The following is a 15,065-nucleotide window of genomic DNA, read 5'->3' as shown; positions in this document are numbered from 1 at the left end:
GGGGCCCTGGGGGCACCGGGGTCTTCGCGCCAGTGAGGGGAAGGAAGCTTTGTGCACTGGGACTCATTTTACATATGATTAACTCAAAACTTTTGTACTTAATTTTTATAGTTTTAATCTTTTCTTTACATAAGCTCTTAAAATGTAAAAGGTCATATATCTAACTTTAGTTTTAGGCTTATTAGGATCACAAAAGAAATGTTGAAAATAATTGTGAGGGTCTTATTGTTTGGTGTCACAGACAGTGTTTTGAGTTATGATTTGTTTTGTATTTAGATATTTTCACAGCCTGATGCTTGGTTGCCCATATTCTCAGTGTCAACTTGAGTATTTCGGCATAAACCTCAAGACTCTGTAACATTTAAAACTTAGAATCCCTAACAGCCAACACTGCTATACCCTCCTGGTGAATTAAATGACAAAATCCACACAGCCTGTCTTGACTGCTACCACTTACTAGAAGAAATTTTTTCAGCCATTTACTGAAGCTCTAGGGCTTGAGTACATTCTAAAACAAAGACGCATTATAGTTTACTATTGTTCCTTTCTTGAATCAACTGTTTGTGGTTGTGTTGAGGATATGTGGCAAGTTCAGGGTGATAACTCAGTAATTATCTTCTGATTTAGAACTTTCTGTGGGACTTTTTCCCATTACAACTTTCTCCACTATATTACTATGTTTTAGCAGGTGAAACCTGTATTCCTAGTATAGGGTAACACTTAGGTTCCTCTAACTTTCCTGTCCAAGACTATTCCTCTCTAAACCCTTGTTAAAGTTCTGTGCCGTGATCCTTGGAGTATAACTGTGACCGTAATATTGTTTCTGCCACATAGCCTAAGGAGCCATTAAAATGTTTTAAGCAGGAGAGTGATGATCCAATCAGAACTTTAGGAAGACTGCTGTGGAACCCACAAGGAGAACCGGGGGTGTAAGGCAAGCAAGGACACCAGTCAGAGGCCACTGCAGTGACGCTGGCCAGAGACAGGCGAGGGCAGATGTTAGCAGGACAGAGAAGTCAGGACAGAGAAGTGTGTGCTCAGGAAAGATTCTCCCCCGGTCTGAAGGGCACAGAAGAGGCACCGGCCAGATGTCAGGGAGCCTGAGAAGTGACACTGAGCTGGAGTCTAAAGGATCATGTCACTAGGAGGAGTGAAGAGGAAAGGGTTCACAGGCAGCCGGCCACGTGGAAGCAAAGGCTTGGTGATCTGGGGCACTGGAGACGTCTCCATGCTGGGATGGCGGCCAAGACAGGGCAGGGAAGGGGCTGAGGGGGCGCAATGCCATGAAAAGAGAACGCTGAGGAACCTGGGCAGGGAAATGCCTTCGCTGCCGGACATCTCCTCTTTTTCTCCCAAAGGCCTGAAATGGATATTCCTTTTATAAAATTGCTGATGGTCACTGCTGCCATTGGCTTCTACCTTCTGAGCTCAGCCTCTGTTCCCTTTTCCCCTGAATACATTCCGATCAGTGCCGCCGGAGCAGCCTACTGCTCGTGAACTCAGAGAGCTTCACAGAACCCACTTAAAAACCAGCTTCGTTGGCGGTTTTTTCCTTTCCTCCTGCTTTGCCCAACACTTTGAACAGCCTTGTTCTTATAAGGTTTTTCTTACTTCCATTCTCACTATAATTTATTTATTTATTAGTTTTTAATATATTTTATTGATTATGCGATTACATTTGTCCCATTTTTTTCTCCCGTTTATTCCCTTGCACCTTGCACCCCTCCTCCCACCAGCGTTCCCCCCGCCTCCACCGTCTTAGTTCATGTCCATGGGTCGTACGTATAAGTTCTTTGGCTTCTCCATTTCCTATATTATTCTTAACCTCTCCCTGTCTATTCTGTACCTACCAGTTATGCTTCTTATTCCCTGTACCTTTTCCCCCATTCTTCCCCCTCCCTGATCTCCATTTCTGATTCTGTTCCTGTTTTAGTTGTTTGCTTAGTTAATTTATGTTTTGGGGGGTTTTTTTTAGGTTCATTGTTGATAGTTGTGAGTTTGTTGTCCTTTTACTATTCGTAGTTTTTTATCTTTTTCTTAGATAAGTCCCTTTAACATTTCGTACAATAAAGGGTTGGTGATGATGAACTCCTCTAAGTTGACCTTATCTGGGAAGCACTATATCTGCCCTTCCATTCTAAATGATAGCTCTGCTGGAGAGAGTAATCTTGGATGTAGGTCCTTGTCTTCCATGACTTCAAATATTTCTTTCCATCCCCTCCTTGCCTGCAACGTTTCTTTTTGAAAATCAGCTGATAGTCTTACAGGAACTCCTTTGTAGGTAACTTGCTCCTTTTCTCTTGCTGCTTTTAAGATTCTCTCCTTATCTTTAATCTTGCATAATGCAATTATGATGTGCCTTGGTGTGTGCTTCCTTGAGTCCAAGTTCTTTGGGATTCTCTGAGTTTTCTGGACTTTCTGGAGGTCTATTTCCTTTACCAGATTGGGGAAATTCTCCATTATTTTTTCAAATAAATTTCTTGCTCTTCCTCTTCTCCTTCTGGCACCCCTATGATTCAGATTTTGGACCATTTAAAGTTGTCCCAAATGTTCTGCAGCCTCTCCTCATTTTTTTGAATTCTTGCTTCTTCAGTCTGTTCTGGTTGAATGTTTATCTCTTCCTTCTGCTTCAAATTGTTGATTTGAGTCCCGGTTTCCTTCCCTTTATTGTTGGTTCCCTGGATATTTTTCTTTATTTCACTTTGCATAGCCTTCACTTTTTCCTCCATTTTGCGACCATACTTAACCATTTCTGTGAGGATCCTGATTACCAGTGTTTTGAACTGTGCATCTGACCGATTGGCTATTGCTTCAATGCTTAGTTCCATTTTTGGAGCTTTGATCTGTTCTTTCATTTGGGCCATATTTCTTTGTCTCAGCGCACCGGTTACATTGAAAAGGGTGGAGCCTTAGGTATTCACCAGGGCAGGGCAACCCAGGTCTCTGTGTTGTGATGCTGTGTGTTGGGGAGGGGTCCAAGTGGGAACAATGCCACTGGCTCGGCTCTCCACCAGCTTTTAGTCACATCCCCTGCTACCCACAAGCAAATTAGGCCCTTCTGCTGCTGATTCCCAGGTGAGTGGGCTTTTGTACATTCTAGGACTCTCTGGGTCCCTTCAGCGGACTCTCCTGTGAGGCTAGGAGCTTCTCCCAGCACCGCAACCCCACAGGTTTTCACAGCCAGAAGTTTTGAGGCTTTAGTTTCCCACACTGGAACCCTGGGTTGTACAGTCTGTCTCGCTTCCCAGCTGTCTCTCCTGGTTTTCCTGCACACAAGTGAGGGACCACCTGGTCTGCCAGCCACCGCCTTGCTGTGTGTCCTCTCCACCCCGGCTGCCCGTCTCCTTCCCTCCTCTGGTCTGGATGAATGTTTCTTCTTTAGCGACCTGATTGTCAGACTTCCTTACAGTTCCATTTTCTGGCAGTTCTTGTTCATTTTTGTTTTTAAATTTTTTGTTGTCCTTCTTATCTTGTGCAAGAAGGCAAAGTGTATCTACCTACACCTACATTTGGCCAGAAGCCCATTCTCCATATAATTTAAATTTTTAATTCTACACTAAGCAGTATGTAGATAGGTTTTAAAAGGATAAAGTTGTCAGTATAGGAGTGACTGTGCACAGCATAGCTTTGACTATGGCAAGCCAAGGGTGTCACTATTATAATTTGAACAAGCAAAACATAGTCTTCTTCTAATCTGGAAGTTACTGTAGGCTTGTCTCATATTGCTTATCTTTTCTCAGTTATATATTTTCCCGGAGGTTCTTCAGTTTACTTTCAAGGCTTTTCTTGTTCTCCTAAGTATTATTAGTAGTAGGTAATCAAATCATGAGATTAATAGTTACTATTGAAACTATGTCCAGCAATGCATCTTAATGGTGTGCTTTTATCATTGTTGGACCTGATGGCACATTGCTCGGATTTTTGTAGATGTGACTCTTGCTTTTACCCAGGGACCACCTCACCAGCCTGGCACCCCTAACACTGCCCTGTGACCCTGTGCCTGTGAGTTGCTGGGAGGCGCCTCTTGTTCACTAGGTCCTTTCTCCCACCCAACTGCATGCCAGGCCTCTCAAAGCGCTGTACTCTTATTCGTGTTGGCTTCAGCACTCACAAAAGACAGGTGCCCCGCGTGCCATGCAGGATTTGACCAAAATAATTGTTATTTGAAAATACTTGCAAGGGGATCTTATGGAATACCCTCCTGAGCTCACTCATGAAGCACATCTAACTTTGAGCATTTTACCTGTCTGTTGAACCTCCCAAGGTAGTCTTGTAAAATGCATCCTAGGTAATGGTGAATCAGTGGACTTGTTATAAGGAATTGTTATCTGTAAGCCATTTACATATTAGGGAAGAATATTTTCCAAAAGTGATAACTGATTTTAAAACAGTTGCTCTTGAGTTATTTTTTCTCTAATAGTGTGGCCACCTCATCTTCATATAAATGAACATCTATGTTTCTATTCTCTAAACTGGTGGGGAGAGAAGAATGTATATGCAGCTTATCCAAGGTAGCATTATGTCATTCGAGAAGAATTTTAAAAAGAAGTAGCCAGCACAAGATTCCTGTTCCACCCATAGAAATTATTTTCTTATCCACCAGGGAACCATCTAGTAACACTAACTCTCAGAATCATTTTAAAATGTAAAATCTATAAAGTTATCAAAAACCACTATAGGGACCCCAGGTTGTGTTTACTCCATAAATATTATTCATGGTCAGGGAGATGAAAAAAATACAGACACGCATATATTTGTATATACATCGGTGTGTGTATATGAAATATAAATTTAAAAAATTTTTCAAAAAATTCTCACCCCAGGATTTTAGAGAGAGAAGAAGGAAGTGGGGGTGAGGAGAGAGAGAAAGAGAAACATTGATAGGTTGCCTCCCATACATGCCCTGACCAGGGATCAAATCCGCAACCAAGGCATCTGCAACGTTTTGGTGCATGGGACAATGCTCCAGCCAATTGAGCTACCTAGCCAGGGCTGGAAATTTATTCTAAAGAAATAATTCAGAGGGGAAATACAACTATTATACATGAAGAATTTAATTATGGAATCTATAACTTTTTAAAATTATAAATAATTGTAAATGTCTATCAATAAAGGATATTCAAGTAAATTATAGGATACTAACTATATAGAATATTAGTTATAACACTATTAAAATTATTTTGAAGACAATTTCAAAAATGGAAAATGCTTATTGGAGATTGTGTAAAATATAAAATAGAAAATTCTTCGTATGGCAGTTTTTACAACTATAAAAATGTGTATTTGGACAAAGACTGAACAAGAATATACAAAATAAACATATTTATGAAAAAAATTTTAAAGATTTTACTTACCATTTTTCTGAGAGAGGGGAAGGGAGGGCAAAAGGGAGGGATAAAAACGTTGATGTGAGAGAAACATCAATTGTCTGCCTGTCGCTCGTCCTCAACCGGGGACCTGATCTGCAACCCAGGCATATTCCCTGACCGGGAATTGAACCAGCGAGTTTTCAGTTTGTGTGACAATGCCCAACCCACTGAACCATGCCAGTCAGGGCAATAAAAAATGTTTTTAATGTTTAGTTTTACTTTTTAGAAAACATTGAACTGAATTTGATTGAAAAATCAAATGTTTGCAAATATTTGAGTCACTTCAGTTGTTTTTTAGGTAAATACAAGGATACTTTTGTCATTGCTTTTATCTTATGCTTTCCTTAATTTTGAGTTTCAGCCTTCAGAGATAGAGATGGAGTCCCAGGTACATCTCTATGGGCACACCGAGGAGGTCACTAGCCTGTTTGTCTGCAAGCCGTACAGTATCCTGATAAGTGTGAGCAGAGACGGGACCTGCATCATCTGGGACTTGAACAGGTACGGAGGGTCTCCCGCTCCAGCACAGCTGACTCAACTGACGTTCTGGCTCTTGCTGCATGACAGGTGCACAAAAATAACATCTTTACATCACAATAATTTAAAGCCTGCAGTACAAACTTTACCTTTGTAATCTTTGAAATCAAAAGGTCAGTTAGGAAATGCCTTACAAATAGTAGCTACCTAAATAAGACAATATAATTGTATTTCATGATTATTTGCAAAGTCATGTCTTTGGTCTTTCAGGTTGTGCTACGTACAGACTCTGGCAGGACACAAAAGCCCTGTCACAGCCGTCTCTGCTAGTGAGACGACAGGTGACATTGCCACAGTGTGTGATTCAGGTAAGCCAGCCCCAAACCACGCACAAGGCCGTTGCTAAGGTGACATCATAGTTACGTTGTTGGATACATCTCGCAGGCCCTTCCAGATCCAACCACTTTGTTAATAGCACTGTACTGAAATCCAGCCAGGCTCAGAAGTGAGTCATCAATTTAGGCATCAGCTGATACAGAAGTTAGTATTGTCCTAATTTAACTCTTTTTCTGATATATTTAATATTGTATTTGAGCATATGTAATTATTGTTAGGTAATTATCTGAATTTTCTTGCGTTTTGTTCTTCTGTCCTTTTTTCTTCTGCTTTTTAACTACTAACTTCATTATCTTCCTCCTGAAATAAAAAGCATCAGCAGGCGGTCGGTCAGCTTTGGCTTTGAATGTGTGTCTTCCAGGCCAGAGAGAACAGTGACACAGAGTAGCAAATGGAGGTATAATTTCACATGAAACTTACATGACAAAGTTAAAGGTCTTGTTTTTGGTTTTTGTTTTTTCATGTATACATATTAGAAAACTTGATGCAGCAGAAAACATTTGGAAAATTCCTAAATTTTCTATTTGCATTTCTATTCCTCAGGATCTTAAAATTGAAAGCATCCTTTGAAAAACTGTTTCTTTCTGTCCACTCTGTATAGAATATCTTTAACACATCTGTAGTGGGTAGTTCTCTAGCCTTTGCTTGCATTTTTTTTTTTTTAAACCAAATGCACGTTGTCTTTCCCGACACCAAACAGTCCTCCAGTTCCGTGACACCACTGGGTGTCCAGCCGTGCAGCTTAGTTCTTACCAGCTACTGAGGTTGGCAAATTAGGGAGTCAGTCCCGAGACCCCCCCACCAGGTTCAGAGTCTCACTGGAAGGACTCATGGAAATCAGTAAAACACTAGAGTCACTACTACAGTTTATTATCAAGGACAGACATATGAACAGCCAGGTGAAGAGGGACCTAGAGTGAAATCCAGACGGTTTGTCCACATGGAGTCAGAGGGTAGCACCTCCTGGCACGACAGTGTGTTCTCCAAGTCGGAAGCTCTCCTACCCCTGTTTAGGGTGTTCTCTGAGGTTTCATCAGGTAGGCATAGTTGATTATATCACTGGCCGTTGGTAGTTGAGCTCAATCTCCAGGTCCTCTTGCCTCCCAGGAAGTGGGGAGGTGCTGTGTGTCCTAACCCTCTCTAATCCCATGGTTGGGTTTTCTGGGGACCAGCCCCCATCCTGAAACTAGTCTCTTCCCTGCCCCCTCCCAGGAGCATCAAAAGACAGTAAATTACCACGGTTTCAGGAGCTCTGTGCCGGCAACCTAGGAGAAAAACCTATTTCTTCCTACCACAAACATCTCTTGGAGTTTTACTGTTTTTACAAAATGTTCATTCATTCTTACATTCAAGGAAAGTAATGTCTTTAGCCATGTTAAAGATTTCAGATGTGATTTTCCTATCTTAGTCCCATTCATCAAATAATGCCATGAAAACAGTTTTATTTGCTAAGCAGCACAGCTGAGGGGAAGACTCTTAAACAGCTGACATGGTAAACATGAGTGCGGGCAGATGACTGATGACCTTGCCCATTGTTCTTCCTTGACTTGTACGATAGCCACTCTTGGCGTATTACATCAAGAGGAAATCTGGGGGAATAACATAATGATTATTTATATAGAGGTCTCTATTTTCTTGTTTGGCAACATTTGGAAGTTAGGACTAGTCCTGAGGGAGCTGAATTCTCTAAAGTTAATTACTTTCCTGCTGCCAGTAGTGATTTATTTCTGTGCTATTATATCAGCTAGTCATATGGGAACAAGAGGCAAAATTACTTTTGCTGCAGTTACCAACTCACTCGCAGGTTTGCAGGTGTCCCTAGGCAGCACATAGTGTGATAATGGTAGAACTTTTTTCCTAATTTGAAGAAAAAGGCCTTCTCAACTTTTTAAAGGTTTTTTGGTACATATTAGGGAGAAGTCATAAAGAACATTTGGTATATAGAGAGCATAACAAAATAATGATTTTTTTAAAAAGGGACCAAATTTATGTTTGGTGACTCAGACTAAAGTTCATCTTCCTATTCTTATAGACCAAGAAGGGAAGAAAGTTATTAGTCTACAGAAAGTCTTAACCCTTTAGTGAATACCATCCAAGTAACTTTAAAATCAAAATTATAAATATATGTATGTTATGCATGTATGTTTTGTGTGTATACATGTGTACATATCTACAAACATGCATACTATCTTCTCAAAAACTTCTGTATCGGGGCTGAGGTTACAGTAGCTCATTCTTCCTGATAATTCCACAGTGCTTATTATCGGATGTCATTTTCATAGTGGTAAGATGTGAAATTTTCTCAAACTATGTAGATACTATACTAAATGGTTTCTGTATTTTTTTTTTAAATCATTCTATCACTGGATCAAAATCTATGCCTTTTAAATAGGATTCATAGCCTGGTTATGTGTTATAGTGTCATTATTAAGTGAATATAATATCCTAAGATTCAGGGTAGATGATGGTTCTCCAATTTATTTTAATTTCAGTGATGATGCATAGGAAGAATAAAGTTTTTCCAGCAAAGCCCAATTCTCTGACTTTTAGTTGATGTGCTAAATTGTACATGAAAGCAACCTAGTGCTGGATAAGGGCCTTGATATTTTTGACTTTTGCAACCCTAGATGAATACTTACTTGGTTTTGTGACCTAAGTTGCTGGGTGATCTGCGGTGGTAATTCTTTGCCAGTTAAGTTCCATTCTGTGCTCAGAGAGCCCAAGACACGTTTACGCTTTTGTTTTGAAGGACTAGCCATGCCATAGCCGGGGATTACAGGGACCAAACCCTGTATCAACTTTTATAGACATGTAGTCAATGACTTTAATATGCCCTCTAACCTCACTAGTACACATAGGGTTTTTTTTATCTTTTATCAGATATTAAATTCAAAAGAAAAAGTAAAATGTAATCTACTTGTGGGAAAGATGAGTTTATCATCTCCTACATCTTGATGCTTTATTTAGATAATCTCCTAATCAATAGTTTACAATCAGAAGTCTGAGTAGAACATTGGATATTTTAAAATTTGAGTGTTTGTGTGTGTGTGCATGTTAGAATACAGTTAACAGAAAAGTTGCCATTTAAATCATTTAAAAGTACATGATTGAGTGGCACCATTACAGTCACAATGTTGTGCAACCATCACCACTACTTCAAAAACTTTTTCATCACTGCAAACAGAAACGCTGTAACTTCCCATTCCTCCCTCCCCCACAGCTCCTAAGAACCTCGGTCCTACTTCTGTCTCTCTGAATTTGCCTGCTCTAGATATTTTCCAGCCATGGAAGCATACAACATTTGTCTTTTTATGTATGGCTTATTTTAATTAGTATAATGTTTTCAAGGTTCATCCATGTTGTAGCTAGCATGTGTCAGAGCTTCACTACTTTTTAAAAAAGATTTTATTTATTTTTAGAGAAAGGGGAAGTGAGGGAGAGAAACATTGATATGTGAGAGAAACATTGATAGGTTGCCTCTTGCACTCCCTCAACTGGGGACCTGGCCTACAACCCAGGCACGTGCCCTGACCAGGAATCGAACCAGCGACCTTTCAGTTTGTGGGATGATGCCCAACCTACTGAGCCACACCAGTCAGGGATTCATTACTTTTTATGGTTGAATATTACTCCATTGTATAGATCAATGATTTTCTACCAGTATGCCACAAGAATGTTTAAAACATGAAATATCTGACTATTTAGTCAGGGGCACTGACGTCTTTTCCCTTTGGTTGTCAAATAAAAAAAAATGACAACAGCCAACACAACAATAGCCATCCAGTGTGAATGGCCTGTCTTAAATCATAAATATATAGGTCATATAACAGAGTTGCATCTTATTGGTCATGTCATATAATAAGGTTGTGTCTGATTAGTTAATTCTTAGTAACGGAAATCCCTATATACAAAGCATAGGCACCTGATTTTTTTAAAAACATCAATACGGAGCAAAAAGGTAATTTTATTTTTTTATAAATCAAAATTATACCTATTTTTTTTGTCACATTGGCAAAATATATTTTTTGGTGTGCAGCAGAATTTTAGTAATTAGTTGATGTGTGCAATGAGAGGAAAAGGTTGAAAATTGCTGGCACAGATAGACCACATTTGTTTATTCAATTGTCTATTGATGGACATTTGGGTTGTTTCCACCTTTCAGCTACTGTGAATAATGTGCAACACACTAGGTATTTTGGATCGTGATATTTGAAGGTCTTTAGCATATCTGTAAATAAAGAAGTATTTCCAGTATTTGTTTCTTTGCTATAAAATATGAAATCTTTTCATTGCCTTAATGAAGGAGAGACATAAATCCTCTGCCTTTATGTTAGTTATAATTGAGAAATAAAATCAACTGTAGTATCACGACATGATGGCCTCCAAACTTTGTTGCGCCCTCTTCTCCCTGTCAGCCTTTGAATGTGTCTCCAAGGAAGGCAGCAAAAGCCTGTTCACAGAGAATGGCCGCAATACTGCCTCCTCCAGCCCATGGAAAACCATAGAAAGTTCGGTTAGTCAGTGTCTGTGAAAAGAAGAAAATTAGCTTAATAAGGCATTGATTTATAAGACAATCTTAGACATTCTAAAGAATTTTTTTTTTTAAGAATTAGTTTTTACCCAGGTAACTTTTTTTTTCTTCAGATGTCATACAAGTCACTTATAGATTTCACAGAATATTTTCTCCTTTTGAAGATTGTTTAGCTTTCTGGGTACTTTCAGATTCAGATTTGGCAGTTCATGTGTTGAAATATTATGATTCATGATTAATTTACCTCACTGCTCTCAATGGCAATTTTTTTTTTCCTTTTTTTACTGGTTATTGTGTCTAGAAAGACGCAGAGCTTCCTGTGACTTACAGTGTAGTGATTTCATTTGTTCATTCTGCACTTGGGAGTTGCCTGCCAGCCTCATCACTAACGTGCGCTTGGCCCCAGGCTATGCCCAGAGCCCAGGGTGGAGGGCGGGAGCTGCCCCCCTGGTGACCGCACTGGTTTGGTGTTCCAGCTGGCGGAGGTAGCGACCTCAGACTGTGGACGGTGAACGGGGACCTCGTGGGACACGTGCACTGCAGGGAGATCATCTGTTCCGTGGCCTTTTCCAACCAGCCGGAGGGTGTCTCTGTCAACGTGATTGCGGGGGGCCTGGAAAACGGGGTCGTGCGGTGAGATGCTCCCAGATCTCTGTCTGCTTTTGTTCACAAGGACCTGCAGTTCAAAAATGAGTTGTTAACATATAGGAAGATTAATATTGAACCACTAGAATTTAAGAGTCACCTTACAATATAAGTTCTTCAGTTATTCCTGTTTTATGTAGAAGCAATAAAGATGGCTTTAGTGCCATTGTGAAATTTTATATTGTTTGTTAACAGTTAAAGATTAACAATACAAAAATATATCCAGTTAGGTTTTCTTACTCCCATACCCACCCCTGCAAACTTCCCAGAAGTAACTGCTATTAACTGTTTATTGTGTTCCCTTCTAGATGTTTTTTAACAAATGAGCAAGTATGTAGGTTTTCTTGATGAAGGAAATGTAGTTTGCATAATTAGATGGCAACTATTTTCATCTCTAGGTTATGGAGTACATGGGACCTAAAGCCTGTGCGGGAAATCACGTTTCCTAAATCAAATCAGCCAATTGTAAGGTAAGCCCACCACCCCCATTCTTCATAATACACTTTGTAACCGTTCTTCTCAGAGAGAGATTAAAGCACTCGGACCTATGATGAGCGTCTTGTAAGTGGCCGCATTTATCAAGCACCAGGTTGTCTAGGACCCAGTGGCACAGTCGTCCTTGTGGAGCTAAAAGTCCGAGTGAGGAACTGAGTGTAACAGGCTGGCGCACTGGGGCGGTGCCCAGGGAAGGCCTCTTGAACTGTAGAGGGGATATTTGTGTCCTTCCCTGTTGAAGACACCATCATGGTGATTGGGAGCTGCAGGAGTGCGCTTGGCAAGACTGATAAACACTCAGCTGTCCTCTCCTCCATTAACAAAGTTGACTTTAAAAACTGGAGCGGACATAAGGGATTCAGATTCTACTTTATTTTTAAAATGCTAAATTTAAAGTTTATGAACCTAAATTAATAATTTGTTATATTTTTACCCTTTTCCCTTTCAAGGAAATAAAATATCTCTGTAATTATTTATTTCTGTAAAGAAAAAATATAGTACTGTTACATTTTTTAGTTTCCTATACTGAAGTAGTTGTTTAAGTAACAAAGGATAAATGAGAAGGAACAAGAAAATAAGAAAGGAAGGAATGACACGTACTGGTCTCTGGGCTGCTGATACTGTTCTGTGTCACCTGGTTATAAGGAGCATCCCAAACGTGGCAGCAGAGCCACTGCCTATGTGAGAATCACAGTCGAAGCCAGTGGGCTGCAGGCAGTCATTTCGGGTCCCTCTGCTCCAATAAAGACACTGTAACCTCTTCACACCAATCCCTATACGATCACCAGTAGGCTAATACAATTTTAAGAGACATGCTGTACAAATGGGATTTTTTCCTTTTTTACAGCCTCACATTTTCCTGTGACGGCCACCATCTGTACACAGCTAACAGTGAAGGGACCGTGATTGCCTGGTGTCGAAAGGACCAGCAGCGCCTGAAGCAGCCCATGTTCTACTCCTTCCTGAGCAGCTATGCAGCCGGCTGAAGGCGAGAGCTGTGTGTTCTCTGAGCACATGAACTCCATGCTAGGTTTGTGACCTCACCCGTTTTAGGAGGTTGAACCTGAAGAAATGGATGACCAAACAAACCTCCCAAATAATTATAAAAGCTATTCATTGGCACAAAACTCTGCAGCCTCCCAGGGCCCCGGGAGGAAGTTTCGGTCTAAGTTAGTGGCAGTCTGGAGGGCTGTGGCGGCGTGCACTGACCAGAAGGGCGGAGGTCCTTCGTAGCAACTGAAAATCATAGAGTTCTTTCTACAGGGGTACGCTAAAGAAAAGGTCGGGGTCACCCCTTTTTCTATTATTCCAAAAGGGCCAATAGAATTTAAATTGGTTAGTGAATTGTTTATAAAACTCTAAAAATTATATTTAGAAGGTTTTATGCCAAGACAACCCCCCACCCCGAAAAAGGAAAGGCTAAAGAATCCAGGGCCCGATGATGGCTTTCCTGGAGAAGTGCATTGGTCTGTAAGCACCTCTGCACCATTTTGTGGAGTGTCCGCAGACTGAATAAGACTGCTAGTGAATCTCAATATTAAAACGCAGTTTCTGCCAGTTGCCTTCTTAGCTCTGAGGAGAACCAGAACTTTTTGACAGCCACAAATAAGAGCGGGGCATCTCTGACTTCAGACACGTTGCGTGTCTTCATAAACAGCCCACTTAAAACCCATAACACTAGATACCAACTCCCCATAGTGGAGTCACTAAGATTTAAACCCATGAGAACCCTCTGAATGCCTGCCCTGTACAGAGCACGCAGAGCCTAGCCGGTCGCAGCAGAAAGCCTCCGCCGGCAGGGCGTCTGCCCAGTGGTGATAATCCAGTCCAGGCGAGGCATTTTAACTGATGCACAGGAAGATGTTTCTTTCCCAAAAGAAGAGGTGACCACCCACTTTGTTTTAAACATGAGGCAGAATAATTCGTTTAGGAAACAGTTTCCACTCTGGTTCTTCCACTCACCTGTACCGCCTGAGAGTTTGAAGAACAATGGAAGCATCTAACTGTATACCACAGCAAACTCGCGACCCTCAGGACAGAATTCCTGAAAGTCTTGGAGTGGTCTCTACCATGAGGTTACGGCTGTATTTCTACATGGGTGCTGCTTTATTGGCTTTGAAGACACTGCTAATTAAACTGAGTGACATGTTACCATGGGATTAAAACACGTGTTCTTGCCTGAGAATGACTGGCATGCTTATTATGGAACTTTGACTCACATGGTGTTTACAGAACTACTTTTATAACTTCCAAACTTTCTAAAACACTGTACTTAAAAACTGTATAAAACAACAAATTCCAAGTCTCTGCATCAAGATCAACACAAGCAGCAGCAAGTGGCCGTGGGTGATTGTGACCTGAAGCCCGGACGCGCGTCAGAACGCCACACAGGCTGCATTTCGATCATGTTCACACAGACCAGTTGTGAGCGCTGAGGTCCAGACGGGTGCAGAGATGACATTATTCCTGTTCACGTTGAAGTGATTTGCTTTGTTAAAAAAAAATTGCAGCTATTGTCTAGCTTTAATTTTTCTACTGAGAACCTCAAATTAGTCCCCTTAGAATAGTGTTGCTACTCAGTCTTTTTTTTTTTTTAAGGCTGAATTTCATCATTTATCTAAAGAGGAAATATGCAAAACAACTGGTCTTGTTTAGAGTGCAATATTATATTTTTATGTAAAAATACAAATTAATTTGGGGGGATTATTTATTCAGCATGAAACTTAATATGTATATGTTTGAAACACCTCATGATGTGCATGTTGTAGCAAACATTTCTGTAAATTACCACAAGCTCTTCCCTTTGTATACACTGCCACTTCGGGCTGGGAATAAATTTCATAAATTTGAAGACTTATTCTTTATACAATCTAAACATTATGACCAGATCTCATATTGATGGCTTTCTTATAACACACATAAGTACTCTGTTTAGCTCCTCTATGAGTTTGTCACTATGAAAGGATAGTTTTCATTTCTTAATTTTGGTCTTTGTGAGAAATTTTATATTTCAAACTTTACTACCCTTAAATGGACTTCAGTCAGGCCCATGGCGAAACCACTCCTTTTAAAGAGAAGAACATCTGCCACCTGCAGATCTGTATGGAGCCCCTACTGTGTGCTGAGGATACAGGTGTTCCCTGCACTCCTGG

At 40.5% G+C, this 15,065-nt stretch overlaps 1 protein-coding gene across 1 annotated transcript in view; it reads left to right on the top strand.

The window, feature by feature from the left end:
- Nucleotides 1–14,733, top strand: part of LYST (lysosomal trafficking regulator) — a 131,282-nt gene extending 116,549 nt beyond the window's left edge. The window contains exons 49-53 of the mRNA XM_054575499.1: nt 5,731–5,870; nt 6,117–6,214; nt 11,250–11,406; nt 11,817–11,888; nt 12,761–14,733. Coding sequence (XP_054431474.1) covers nt 5,731–5,870; nt 6,117–6,214; nt 11,250–11,406; nt 11,817–11,888; nt 12,761–12,899 — 606 coding nt within the window. The 3' untranslated portion in view covers nt 12,900–14,733. The remainder of the gene's footprint in view (nt 1–5,730; nt 5,871–6,116; nt 6,215–11,249; nt 11,407–11,816; nt 11,889–12,760) is intronic.
- The last annotated feature ends 332 nt before the right edge of the window (nt 14,734–15,065 follow it).

Source organism: Pteronotus mesoamericanus, unplaced genomic scaffold (assembly GCF_021234165.1).
Source record: "Pteronotus mesoamericanus isolate MK-2021 breed Mesoamerican mustached bat unplaced genomic scaffold, CSHL_Meso_final contig_303, whole genome shotgun sequence".
NCBI classification, from domain to species: Eukaryota; Metazoa; Chordata; class Mammalia; order Chiroptera; family Mormoopidae; genus Pteronotus; species Pteronotus mesoamericanus.
The sequence above is the reverse complement of the archived record's forward strand: the minus strand, read 5'-3'. Positions and strand labels throughout refer to the sequence as shown.